Source organism: Thunnus thynnus, chromosome 16 (assembly GCF_963924715.1).
Source record: "Thunnus thynnus chromosome 16, fThuThy2.1, whole genome shotgun sequence".
In the NCBI taxonomy this organism is placed as follows: domain Eukaryota; kingdom Metazoa; phylum Chordata; class Actinopteri; order Scombriformes; family Scombridae; genus Thunnus; species Thunnus thynnus.
The window spans coordinates 22,430,004-22,444,147 of record NC_089532.1 but is presented as its reverse complement, the minus strand read 5'-3'; the positions used below and the strand labels follow the sequence as shown (position 1 = coordinate 22,444,147).

Here is a 14,144-nt window from a genome sequence, read left to right as displayed (position 1 = left end):
CAGGTAAAAACAGAAACAATTCATATCAAAGGGATTGAAAATGAAAAAAAAAAGAACTGTGATTTGTGAAAACTAATTATCATCACCGGAAACTGACATCGCACCAATATTGTCTTCATTTATTAGTGCTTTGACAGCAGAAAACTGATTCTCTTCAATATACAGCCTGCACTATAAAAGTTAATAACAAAAAGGCTATTGCATTATGTTCGCCTGTTATCTTTCCCCATAATTGAATCTGTTCTTACTGACTCTTATCAGTGCATCAGCTCTTGTGAACCCAACAAGGGGACAAGATGTAGTTAAATCATTTATTTTTCACTTCTTAAATTAAATAAAAATGCCTTATTCATGAGGTTTCTTGCCATCTTAAAATGAGTGTAATTTCCATTGCTCTCATTTCCTCTGAAATCCCAAGAAATGTCTGTTGAATCTTAAAATCAAGAACAGACTTTAATCAATACTCGGGATCGATGCGGGCACCATATAATTGCAACAGGCCCCTACTAGGACAGTACAAATGTCTCCCTTGAGTTTTGTGGCAAACATAAAAATATTGACTACCGAGACCATCTAACATCATCGGGCTCCTTTTCCCCTCTTATTTTTAGAGGTAAAGAATAGATGTAAGTTAACACTTGACCTTTTAAAATGGAGACGCCTCTTTGCCATCGTGGTTTGGTGTCATTCTAAATTGAAATAGACAAAGTTTTGAAGGGAGCTGCAAGAGTTCCTTCGCTGACTGAAAAAAGAAAATCACACATGTATGTTACATTGTGTGTAGATTTTCTATGGTATCATAAAACCTTGTATGTGGGCTATTTTGGTGTTTTTAATATGGTTGTTAGGATTTCACACAAGCTTAACAGAAAATAATCCTCACCCCTAACCCAGCTGCAGTAAGTCTTGGATGGCACTCCTGCAAAGTGCAGAAACTTGGATCTAAACTAAATTAAACATGCAGTTTTGAAACACATAATGTGGAACTTGTTTGAAGAGGATAACATTATAAGAAGGAATGCAGGAAAAACTGGTTTAATATGCTAAGACAAATCTCATTTTGGTGAATGGGGAAGGGGCCTATGAATCAGTGGTGGTATACATATACCATGAAAAATGGATGAGTTCTACCTCCCGAGACTAAAATTAGACAGAAACCTAATATGGTGAGTGTCCTTCAAGTAACACTGATTTATAAGCAACAACAAGGGAGAGAGTGAGAAAAATCTGCTATTCTACAAAACACTTGCCAAGATAGGTGGAGAAACGTAATGCCAGTCGACACACCGTGGAAAATCTGATTATTCCTTTTGCATGAAAGCTAAGCAGCCATTGAAATGTAGCAATGGTGTCTTTTCAAGCAATCATTTCACACAATATGATTTCTGTGTGACTGTCCTTCAATGACTACAGTGCTGAGGTAGAATATAAAGTGGTATAAAGGATAATATGCAATGTAGTATGAATGTTGATACACAGTTGTCAGGACCGTTAGCTACACATTTGAGTGTGTATATGTTAATGTTTAGAAAAACATTTTTCAAGTGGAAACATTTGGCAAGCAGAAAATAAATTAGCTACTAAACTACTTCATTAATTAAAAAGGAACAATCTTAATGGACTTTTTGGTCCTTAAGCCTCTGGAAGAAGACTGCAGAGCATCAGCAAAAAAACTGTTAATTAATGACTTACTAACATTTAAAAGTGCTGGCTTAGTGGCTAATTAAAGCCTTTGTCATTCAGACATAGCTGTGTGTTACGTAAATTTCGGTTATGGCTTTATTCGGACATGACAGTCCCGTTGCTTGAGCGATATTTGGCAAGAGGGAGCAGAGGTACTGCTCAGTGGTATGCTGGAAAGTGCCCCCCTCTTCTCGCCCATGAATTTCATCAGTTATTAGTTAACATTTTTTTCTTCTACTTCATAATGTCCGACAGTGCCAAAGATTAAAATGACATGATTTTAAACCTGCAGGATTTTTTGACACTTAGAAGCAGCGCAATAAGCTTTAAACACAAAAGCTTTAAACATATTATCTCCTTGTAAAGTTGAACTTGAACATGTTAGCATATAGTAGCTCGGGCCCAGCGCCATGAGGTGGCTTAACAATTTTGGTGGTTTATTTTGTAAGAATTCTGCTGGTTTGGTGTGTCAAAGAATTACGTTGCCAGTATCATTTTAGGCTATTTGCATAGGTTTAAGCTTGGGCTGCGTTGCCCATATAGTACTGAAACGGAGCGGAGGAGATTGATAGACAGACAGAACGTGTCACCTAGTTCGGTTTCTTAGCCTTCTTGCTTTTCATGGTTATAAATATAACTTTAAGCCCCATTTCCATTTTCCCCAAGTTGTAGCGATCCACAGACAGAAGGGAAACAACAGGAAGTGAAGGGACGGTCAATGACGTTTCTACGCTCTTTCCCCTACTGGTTTTGACAGAGAATCATTCGTAAATTTAAAAAATATTTTGCGTTCTGCTATGTTCTTATGTGAGATATCTGTCAGTTATCTGATTAATAAATGTGGGCTGTTCTTCGAATTTGCAACAGTAGCCTTATGCTGTTGTTATTCAGCCTTTCCGAGGCTATTGCGTGGTTAAATCAATGAATTTTATTTTATGAAAAAAGTTGCCCCTTCGCAATTTTTAACAGCCCCTCAGTCACTTCATCTGGTTCCAAGCCTGCAGTAGTTTATTCACACATCCAGCAGACACAGAGCAGCATTAGCATTCCCTTCGAGGGGTGTTTCTGTTGACCTGCCAAATGTGGGTCCAGTATTCACTAATATTCTATGTAGCTTTATTTTGATCTCTACCAGCCCTTGAGGGAACTAGTTGCTAACTTTGTCTGTCTGCCGTTTGGTGCTGAGCAGATAATGTACAGCAGGTTTTTGAGTTTCATTTTGTTGATGAGAGCAGTAAGACTGAACTTAACAGTAAAGTTGCGTGCTGGAAAACCAAAACAAACAGCTGAACAATGCTAAGACACTCTGTAGGTGTCGGGTGACAGTGACACTTTCACATTACACAGACATTTGAGCCACCATTTATATTTAAGTATTAGAGCAGCTTTAATATATGACTTTAATTCATGTTAAATTGCCCTCACATCTATGTAAAGAGGTCTTAAATGTTTTAATATGAAAGGCTGGGAAAAGTGGCACATTGTGACATCATTCAGCTGGTGGAGGAACATACTGTAATGCTCACATTATTCATGTCCACAGCATGCAGGCTGTGTTACAGAGCGTGTCACTATGCTCTTTGTTTCAGTTCTGGAGGCTGTGGTGTAGAAGCACCATGCCGTCCCTCCCTCTATCAGTATGAGCAAACACTGACTAGTATTAACTGGACTTTTCTAAATCCAGAGACTGCGGGGTAAAGCAACATCCCTTGTGAGCCTGCAGCACAGCAGACATACAACAAGCCACATGGTGGAAGACAGGATACGCTGTTGATGGCTCAACAAGGCACCGCTTCAGAGGAAACATGGCCAGTGGTGCAGAAAGGAGCTGTTTAATTGGCAGAGTTTGAATGCACAAGCGCTAATTAGCCGAGAAGAACACGGTTCAACTTCTGATTCCCAACAGCATCCTGAAAACTCTGCTGACATTTTGCACTCTGCAGGGTGGTCATTGGGTGCGCAGAGTGCCACAAACCCCAGAATAGAAAATGTATTTGGCTTGTTAGTATTTGTGGTGAATACACAGTGCATTATCATTAAATTGAACTCAGTCATCACTGAATGTACACAGAATTAGGGATGCCTTCCCGGTCTCAGTTCTCTCTGCTTAAAAGTCTTGCAGCTCCTCTGCTTCTCTTTCTCTACGTCTTCTTTTTAATGATATGGACATAAAAATGAAAATCAACAGGGTTTTTTTCTTCATCTGACAACTTGATGAATTGTATATATATCCTTTGTGTTTCGTTAATTCAGTGTATCGGATCACAACAGGGTCTCTCTTTGAATTACCATCAAATTCCATGTTAAACACTGCTAGCGTGTCGTTAACGCAATTTGCAGGCACATTTGTTTGTGCATCAATACATAGACACACAAAGGATGATTGGTTTAACGAAGTGTCCTTTCAGGTCAATTATCATATTGAGTGTGTTATGTTATATGCTCACACTGCGGCAATAATCGCCTACATGTGAACTCTCTCATGTGAAATAATTCCATTATTCATGCCACTATTATATCTAGAAATGAGCAAAGCAGAACGGTGGGGACATGGTATAATACTTCAAGGAAAAACAAGAGAATGAATGAACATTGTACCATTTTTATGACTCCAGTGATCCAAAGTGACAAATGAAATAAATGCTTTTTTTTCTTAAAAAGGAGCAAATGAATGGAAAATGTGCTTAAAATTTCTTTGTCGAGGTTGTAGTTGAAGTCGACTGAATAAGATTTATGTTAAGTAAAATAATAATGGCTTCTTTCCAAGGAGCTTGGGTGCAAAATAATTGCAGCCACGTAAATGTATTCAAAGCCTCATGTTTGCAAGGCTGTGGGAAGACGAGAGAGGATTTATAGTCAGATTATTATGCACAGTAACCACAAAAAATAACCAAGCCTTTAATGCTATATACCTCTAACCACACATATTGGGCTAACTGTGCTAATAACAGTTTTAAAGTTGCAGTGCTGCAGATCTCTCTCACAAAGATACAACACAAGCACAGATTTAATGGATGCCTAAAGGCAAAAATAAAAGTGCCAGACACACATTCTGTCAATAAAATTCATTATTAATTCATACATAATATTGTGGGGATCAATACTGTAATTTAGAGTAGTTTTTAAAAATTAATTGGTACAGTCCAATCAAGTCCTCCTCAGTCTGAAATATATTCCCTCTGCTCTTGTCAAAGGCCGCAGATTTGGCAAGTGGTGTGATAATGAACAGGGATTTAATGGTGCTCATCTTGACAGATAGGCCCATAGATTAAAATCAACATGTGCACCGAGCATTGCCCAACTATTGCGGAGATCTCCTGGAAGAGCTGTAATCTGTTTCTCAAGCTTTACTCCGTTAAAAGCACATTAGAAATCATACTCAAGTCAAGCAAACAAGAGTTTTATCTAATCTTGTAAGCGTGGCATTCCTCATTTCTTCATGTATTTCTGCTTTATCTCATACTCGGCTCTCTTATTTTTCTCCCTCTTCTTCTCTCTCGCATTCACTCTCACAGTGACTCATGCATCACCCTACAGCTTCTATTCGGCTGTCAGATTTTCTACAGTTTCACTGTGACTCTAATCCAATTCAGAACCAAATCCCAAAACGCTCAACCCTGTAGGCTGCCCTTCTCAATGACCCCCCTCACCATTACCATTTACCCAGAGTTCTGTGGGATCTTGTAGGTTTTCCGTCTTGCCCATGACACAACTGGCTCCAAGTGTTTCTAAAAATATGGCCAGGCTCGGAGGGAGTTAAGAAAAGTCCACTACAGTGGTGTATGTGTGCCACCCAGGTCAGCCTGGGTCAGACTATCAGAGCCATCACTGTATACAAATAAGCCATTCAGAAAGAAGAGTCACATGGCAGTAGTGTGTGCCAGGGATAACTTTCTTTGAACTTGAATTACATTTTTCGCCGTCCTATACTTGTTATAATAATAATAATAATGCTTTCTGGCACTGATATGGTGAACATGTTAGCAAACAGTTTCTCATTTATTCATCCAGCAGACACAGAGAAACATTAGCTTTCATTTGGAGTCTATTTCTGGCTATGTGACGAATGGAAGTCCAATATTCTCTCTCCTTTTAGCACTGTTTTGATCTCCACCAACTCCTGTGGGAAATATTTGGCTCTTGAGCTGCTAAATGGTCTTGTGTTCACCAGCTAGTTGCTAAGTGCTGGGCAAGTAGCACACAGTATGTCTATCAGTGCTTTTTTTTGTTGAACAGCCACCTGCTGTGGATGGAAGCAATGTTGTCAAAACAGTGCTGAAAGACACTAAAACCCTCTGTAGAGCTGAAGTGAACTGCAGAGCTGGGTGATAATTATCTGTGGCAGTTAATCACTATGAGTAACAACTTTCACATTACACATTATCATTTAATATAGAAAAATATAAAAAATGGTGCAGCTTTAAAAAAAAAAACAAAAAGTACAAATCAAGTACAAATAATTGTCTCTTACATTTGGGACCACATTTCCCATGAAGCCAATGGCTCCATTCTTAACATGTTGGAAGTGATTTTTTTTCCATCTGCCTTTCACTCCTTCCACCATCTGCCATCTCCAGAAAGTCTGAAAAGCTTTAGCTCTGTTTTGTTTGAAAAACAGAGCCCTCGTCAAAGCAAGCCAGTAAGTCTCCAACTAATTCTGACCAGGTGCAACGTAATATAAAATACAGTGGAAGCAGCAGAGGCCACCGTTGTTTAGCAGTGACCTCATTTAATTCTTTTAATCATACCACTGTTTGAATTATAGATTTAGTGATGCTAAAATGCTACCTGTTGCAACTTCAACAGAGTTACAGTTTAGGGATTTGCTATATGTGATTTCAATTGTAAAACAGTTTTTTCTTAATTTTTTCACCAAAATTTCATGTTCTCTAAAACCACATTATAGCGTGAATTACATTAAGTCAGTCCTCATCAACTATTTATATAACTATACTAACGACATTCAGTCATTTTGTGGTGACAGAGGTGAATAACAGAAAAACTGTAGCTTATTGAATAGGTGTTATCATCACACATCTATCCCAAATATATGCAACAGTAGGGGCCGACTAAACCTGGGTTCAGGATGCTGTTATCACCCATTTATTTCAGTGAGCCAATATTGATGGAGCCCAGTGGGCACAGAAAGTCTGTTATCATGTATGTGCTGTCAGATGACTGTCAAGTTTCTTTCTGCGAAAACAAAAACAAAAAAATGGCTGACATTCCTTTTATTCTCAGTGGAAAATACAATATTTTAAGATAGTTTCTTAGATAGATTTGTGTTTGTTTTGTTTTTGCAGAAAGAAACTTGACAGCCCTGAACCCACAAGTAGGTTTAGTAGGCCCCTACTAGCTCACATATTTGGGACAGGTGTGATGATAGCACCTATTCAATGTGCTGATAACAGTCAAATTGGGTGCGAAAGACAGAAGTTGGAAAACAGCGGGTTCCATAACACTGGGACTTCAAATAGACTGCTGGTCTTTGGGAATCAAAGCTACATCATTTTTCAAGGTTATGCACTTGTACGTAAGTGCTGAAACAGTATTTTAATCCAAGGACATGATTTACAGTCTTTTGGGAGTCATCTTTATTTTATCAATGTCTCACTGTGAAACCTGGATAAGGACAGATTTTGATTTATGATATTCTCTGTGACTATGTCAGATTTTTTTTTTTTTTTTTAAGATTACAGCAAAAAATACAGACAATTATCTTGAAAATCTCATATATTTACAATTTAGAAATTATATTTTTTCAGTGGCCTGTCAGAGAAGCTGAACTCATTTTTCCCTTTAAGGTTTAACTGGAGAAAGCAAAAAAGTGGTCCAGCATATGACCATAGCCATTTTATCATGTGCTTTTTTTTTCACATGAGCTTAAATAACTTACAAGGTTGTAGTGTCTTGTGTGCACACCAACTCTCTGAGCAGAGCCGTGCATGACGCATAACTCTCAGAGAGATCACCACACCAGTTCCCCACTGCAGCAACAGACAACTGGACTGTAATTATTAAACAGAGAGCCAGAGAGGAACAGAGGCTGACGGGCGAAGGCAGACTGATAAATACACAAAGACAGAGGCAGGCTTGTGGACGGATAATAAGGTAGACAGACAGAGATAGTTACCGGAGCACCAGATGGATGGGCAACAAGACAGGTCGACAAATAGCAAGGCGGTCAGAATGACAGCTTGGAAACACCTTAAACTAGGCTGCGCTATACCAATGACACTGAATTTCCAGGAATATATTCAATTTGTGTGTTCTCTCAGCGCGTGGAGTAAAGGAATATGAAAAAAATGTCACCCTCCTTACTCTATTTCTTCCTTTTTTTCATTAATTTGATTGGCAGACTACATAGAGCGGATGGGAGTAAGGGTTTGTAGTTGCTGTGGCAACGGCCTGCTCTTTGTTAAAGGCTACATTCCTGGCATCTGATGTGTCTGCGCTGTGATCGATAAAAACCCAGCCTGCAGGGACTGATGAACGAATTGGGTCTTTTGCCAGGCCAGGCAGGACCGGGGAGAGGAAAGGAGTTAGGTAGGAGATGTGTGAACAGGAGGAAGGAGAGATAAAACAGCAATAGAAAGAAGAGGGAGATATGGAGATGCGAGCAGTGCCGCTGCTGAGCCTGGCGGAGGGGTGAGTGCTGTGGGAAAGAGAAAGAGTGAGTGTGTATGCTCTATGGCTCCTGCCTCATCTCGGCTATTTTCTGAATGTCACTCACTTCACTATCAAAGTACGGTTTGTGTCTGTCTGTGTGCTCATCATCTGCTTACCTTGGCAGGATTTTGCTTTGCAGTGATTGACTCTGCAAGCTCTGCAAGCAGTCGAAAGTCAAAAGCGCATCAGACTTTGTATTTCTAGCATTTTTCTTTGCTCTTAATGACAGTGCATTAAAATTTCCACCGCTCACAGATGTGTCTTACATTTTGCACACCTAATTGGCAAAGATAGCCATGAGCAGAATGCAGATACTACTGGTAATGAGGCAATTATGGTCAGCCTCTCTGTCTACATAGCCATCTGTCAATTCAACAACCTGTGGCTGCGGGGAGGTGTTTTTTCTGTCAAGGTCTATGTCTTTTCAGGCTGTAGAGAGGCATGGCTCTCAGAAAATATAATGTTTTACAGTTGAACATTAACCTGTCGTTATCTTCTCTTCCTGTAAAAACCTCCCTGTATGGTCACTCACAAAACAAATGAATTAAATGTAAAGCGAGGATTGAATTACAAAAACAATTCTAAATCTAATATAATGTGCAACCAACGAGGAGAAATATTTTCTTCAAAGTTATTTTTAATTGCAGTAATTTATTGTTTTATAGAAGTAAAGTGCAGATATCCTGTTATGTGAAACAGAAAGTTCTGCCATAACAATCTTGCTTTTTACTATCTTGAGCTGTGTGTTTGCATTCACAGTGACTACAGTAGGTATTTAGCCTACAAGTAATGTGCATCACATGTATTTGACATGAGATGAAACTTAACAGATTGCTGTGAAATTGAACAAGTGCAACAGAATACAGCATAGAATATAAAGAACATAAACCAGTAGTAATCTGCGATAACAGGCAGCAGCCTAAACAGAAACGAACAGAGCAATAAAGCAATGAAGCAAATAGTAACAGTTGTGGGGGATTATGTAAATGTATGCAACTGTTATTTTTCACAGTCCCTGTTTTCAGTACTTGCTTTTTTATTGATTATTAAATATGAAATATATGCAGCCTTGATGTAAAAAATCCATATTTAGACATTTTAGAAATGAATGTAGAAACTCAGTGTTTTCAATGTAAAATGAAACAATGAGTCAGTGACAGACTAGAAAGGCTGCTATGACTCAGTGTGTTGATTACTTATTAAGGAGTCATATATACTGTGGGTTTCCATTCATACTGGTGAGGTTATATTTGCCTGGAAAACAGTGCTGTAAGCCCTTTAGATTCACTTGTAGACACACACACACATGATGCCATTTCAATTTGTATTGTTTGTATATATGTTTGTATGTTTAAACACTTGTCACATAGTCCATTCGCCACCCCATGCCCCCTACACACACACATACAGTATATCATCAGTGATGCAAAAATACACACTCACGCACATGCAGGCACAACAAACCCGCATGGGCATTTAGCCTCGCTGCACTCTAACGAGGGTCATTTCTCGCCATCGGGCTGAAACATCTTCCATCCTCATAAAACATCTCCAGTTAGCCTGCAACCTTTTGTGCTAACACAGTCATGAACACTCACATTTTTCTGCAGCTGATATTTCTCTTGCTGTATCTTGCCCTGCTGTGAGTTTAATTCCATTATTTCCACCTTGCCAGGAATAGTGATAGTTCATTAAGGGAGAAAAGACTTGGCAGTTAAGGGAGACATAAAGTGTAAAAGGTTGAAACTGTAGAAAGGATGGGGGGCAAATGGGTGAAGACAGTCTGAGTTAAGTATGGAGTATTCTAACACATCTCTTTTTTGTGTATTGTGTCTTGCAGGGCCTGATCGTGATGGTGCTCTGTATGGATAAAAAGCTGTGCCATGACAGAGGGCAACGTGGGTAAAAGAGACATGCGACACCCAGCCCTGCACCACTGCCACCTCTTCCTGGGCGGGGCCTTGCTGCTTCTCCTGGCCAGCTCCGCTCTTAGCTGCCCCGCCCGATGTGAGTGCTCTGCCCAGAGCAAGTCGGTGAGTTGCCACCGCAAGCGCCTGCCCACCATCCCTGAAGGCATCCCCATTGAGACACGTGTCCTGGATCTCAGCAAGAACAAGCTACGCATCATCACGCCAGACAACTTCTCTTCGTTCCAGCAGCTAGAGGACCTGGATCTCAGTGACAACCTCATCAGTGTGGTGGAGCCTGGCTCATTTCGTTCTCAGCTTGCTCTCCGCTCGCTAAACTTCCGCAGTAACTTGCTCCAGCTGGTTCCTGCAGGCGTGCTGTCAGGCCTGACCAACCTCACCCGCCTTGATCTCAGCCACAACCGACTGGTGGTTCTTCTGGATCATGCCTTCCAAGATCTGCGCAGGTTGACATCTCTAGAAGTGGGTGACAACGAATTGGTTTTTGTCTCCCAACGGGCCTTTACAGGATTACTTGGACTCCAGAGTCTGACCCTGGAACGTTCTAATCTGACCGTGGTCCCTACTGATGCTCTGGCACATCTGCACAGCCTGGTTGAACTGCACATGCGCTACTTGAGCATTAGTTTTCTTAAGCCCTTCTCCTTTAAGAGGCTATCACGTCTCCGCCGACTAGAGATTGATTACTGGCCCTGGCTGGACACACTGCCTCCCCTATCACTGCATGGCCTCAACCTCACAACGCTGTTCATAACCAATACTAACCTGTCTGCCTTCCCCGGCACAGCATTGCGCAACCTGCCCTACCTCACGCATCTCAACTTGTCCTACTGCCGCATCCAGCACATCCATCAAGGAGAGCTAGGCCAACTCCCATATCTGATGGAGCTCCGTCTCCAAGGGGCTCAGCTGGTTTCTATTGAGCCCTTTGCATTTGTTGGCCTCAAATCTTTGCAACTACTGGATGTGTCACAGAACCGCCTGGACTCTCTGGAGAGGGGAGTGTTTGCCTCACCAGACAGCCTCCAGAGGCTTTGTCTAGGTGGAAATCCATTAGTGTGCGACTGCAGATTGCTTTGGTTGCTGAATAGCCACAAGCCCCCCTCCCTGCAGATTCTGGATGTCCAGCCCGAGTGCGCCGCCCCTGAGCACCTCCTGGGAAAAACTATCCGTGACCTCAAGGAACCTCTGGTCTCCAGGTACATGACCTGCACCAAGCCAAGGATTGGACCCAACACGACACAGCTGCTGATGGCTGATGAGGGTCAGCCTGCCCGCCTGAGCTGTATGGCAGAAGGAGCACCTCGGCCCTCAGTGGTCTGGATTACTCCTCACAGACGCTACATCACAGCCAAGAGCAGTGGTAGGGTGGAAGTCCAACCAGATGGTACCCTGGAGATCAAGGCAGCAGAGCTGCATGACAGCGGGGTGTACTTATGTATTGCCAGTAACCCTGCTGGCAATGCTAGCCTGTCAGCCTCTTTAGCTGTGAAGAGCCTGGGCATTGGTGACAGATCTCACTATATCAACAGGAGCTCAAACTATCTCACAGATTCTAACAGCACTTGGGGGAATGGGACAGTATTGTACAACATGACAGTCCCTATAGACATAAAGACTATCATTATATCTACAGCCATGGGCTGCTTGTCCTTCCTAGGTGTGGTCATCTTCTGCTTCCTGCTTCTGTTTGCCTGGAGCCGAGGGAAAGGACGCCATAAGAGCAACTTTGATATTGAGTATGTCCCACGCAAATCCAACGGGGCAGCAGCTGAAGTGACAGAAACAAGTGGCCCCCGACGGGTCAATATGAAAATGATTTGAAAACAATGCAGACTGAGGCATACGATAGCAACGTCAACAACACAGTGCACACATATCAACTGAAAAAAATGTTTTTCTATGACACAGTGGATTTGTGACAAAAACGAAAGTGATGTACTAATATAGTGGGTGTCAATATGAAGGTGATCTAGTGATAAAGTGGACATGTGAATATAAAAGTGATATATGAAACTGTGGACGTGTTTATATGAAATAATGTTCTCATACAGTACATTGAATATAATACTATAACCAACATATCAATATGGGAGTGATATAGTGCTGCACTAGGCATGTGTTTCAGTGGTGATGTGATGAGTAATGATGTTGTCGACTCACCGTGACATCAAGGTGAAGGAGGGAGCCGCTGGGAGTGACGGGGGACATCTTCGGGTGGCAGTAGAACTATCATCGCTGCAACATGTCAGGACTAAATTGTCTAATACCCATCTTAGCTGCAGTATGAGAGGTGTGTGTTGTGTTCATGTGTGCGTGGGTGCGTGTATGTGTGTGTGCATCGGTGTGCGCATGTTGCATTTGTGTTTCTTTGTGCATGTGCACGCATTGCCTTTCTTATTGGACGGAACAATTAAAATGAATGGTAGGGTCCAAAGCATTTTTCCAGGCCTCTGTTCTTGTTCGGTCATTGTAACAACAGTATTGTCACTGTTGAGTAAAACAGAGGACTATCTATGTTTGTATGCAAAATCACAGTTAATATATTCAAGAGAAATGCTGCATAAATTTTGAAATAGGTCGTTGTCCCCCTTGGATTGACGCCAACATTAGATGGGGATTTTTCTAAACTCAAGGAAAAGTTATACACACACAGTAGTTACAATGTGAAGTCTGAGCTTTGTCTTCACCGTAGAGCTCAGTTTCCAGCCACACAAGACACTTTTCCTGAGAAATAACAGTGGTCAGTGGTGTTATTACTCTGAAAAAGCTGCCAGCTATAGAAATGGCATGTTAAACCCATTTTATAACATAATAAATCATGGGCAGATTTTCCTGCCAGACAAATCCCTTGATATGATATAAAAGAGTCAGTGGCCAGACACAATGGCAAAGATTTACTGGCCGGTGTCCTCTTTGGGAAGAGACAAAGTTGAGCTTCACAGATTTATAGGTTGAATTTCCCCCCTCTCTCATTTTTCTTTGATCGCACCACTTCAAGCTGGCGTGTCCGGATTCTTCCCTGGGGCACCAAGGGGTCGTGGTTATTTAATAGATGGCAATTTGAAAGTTGTAGTGGAATCTTGTATTGTTTAGTTTTTTTGTTGAAAATGTTTTAAATGTTTAGAGAAAAAAACAACTGTAAAACAATTAAGGGCAATTCTTTGTAATGCAGGGACGTGGGTGTTAAGTTGTGTGATCCTGTTGTGATAAAATGTTCAAGGTTGTATAATTGTTTTCATATGACAAATTTATGGGTATATTTTCAAAAGGAAATAAATCTTAATCATACCCCTAAAATTGGAATTCCAGTAGTTTAAATTTTGTTTAGTGACTTTACAGTGATGTTAATATATTTAAAATCCTTATATCTGAATTATAATCACCCTAATAATATTCCATAGGTTCAATAGTAACTCATGGTATTTCTCTGTCATTGGGCATTGTACTAATACCTACAGCCATGACTTTCTCCAGCTTTACCTTGTTTTTCCTATTTATATCATGTCATACAGTAAACCTTCTGTTGTAGCTCCTCAATAGTGAGTTTATGGCTTTTTTCCTCATATGATATCAGTATAATACAGAGTATTTGAGTCATATATTCGTATATATTTAGTGCAGACTATTTTGACAGTTCAGTGTGTGCCCTGTCCAGAGTCTCTCCAAATTAAAGGGGAAGAGATTTGTCTACCAGGTAGCTGTTACAGGTGTTAATGCACTAGTCAAGTTTTCATGCGCACCTCGTTCATTACTGCATACGTGGTGTGTTGTGACGGCTCTGTCTTTGTGACCTTTGGGGGAGCAGCCAATCAGTGTTGTGCACTGCCTGAAATGAAAGGTGCACGATGAAATGAATTACTT

At 40.9% G+C, this 14,144-nt stretch overlaps 1 protein-coding gene across 1 annotated transcript in view; it reads left to right on the top strand.

Annotated features, from left to right (window-relative positions):
• Window positions 1–13,584, top strand: part of lingo2b (leucine rich repeat and Ig domain containing 2b) — a 32,539-nt gene extending 18,955 nt beyond the window's left edge. Inside the window, exon 2 of the mRNA XM_067614735.1 lies at window positions 10,193–13,584. Within this exon, the coding sequence (XP_067470836.1) occupies window positions 10,236–12,104 (1,869 nt within the window). The 5' untranslated portion in view covers window positions 10,193–10,235 and the 3' untranslated portion in view covers window positions 12,105–13,584. The remainder of the gene's footprint in view (window positions 1–10,192) is intronic.
• Window positions 13,585–14,144: the final 560 nt, after the last annotated feature.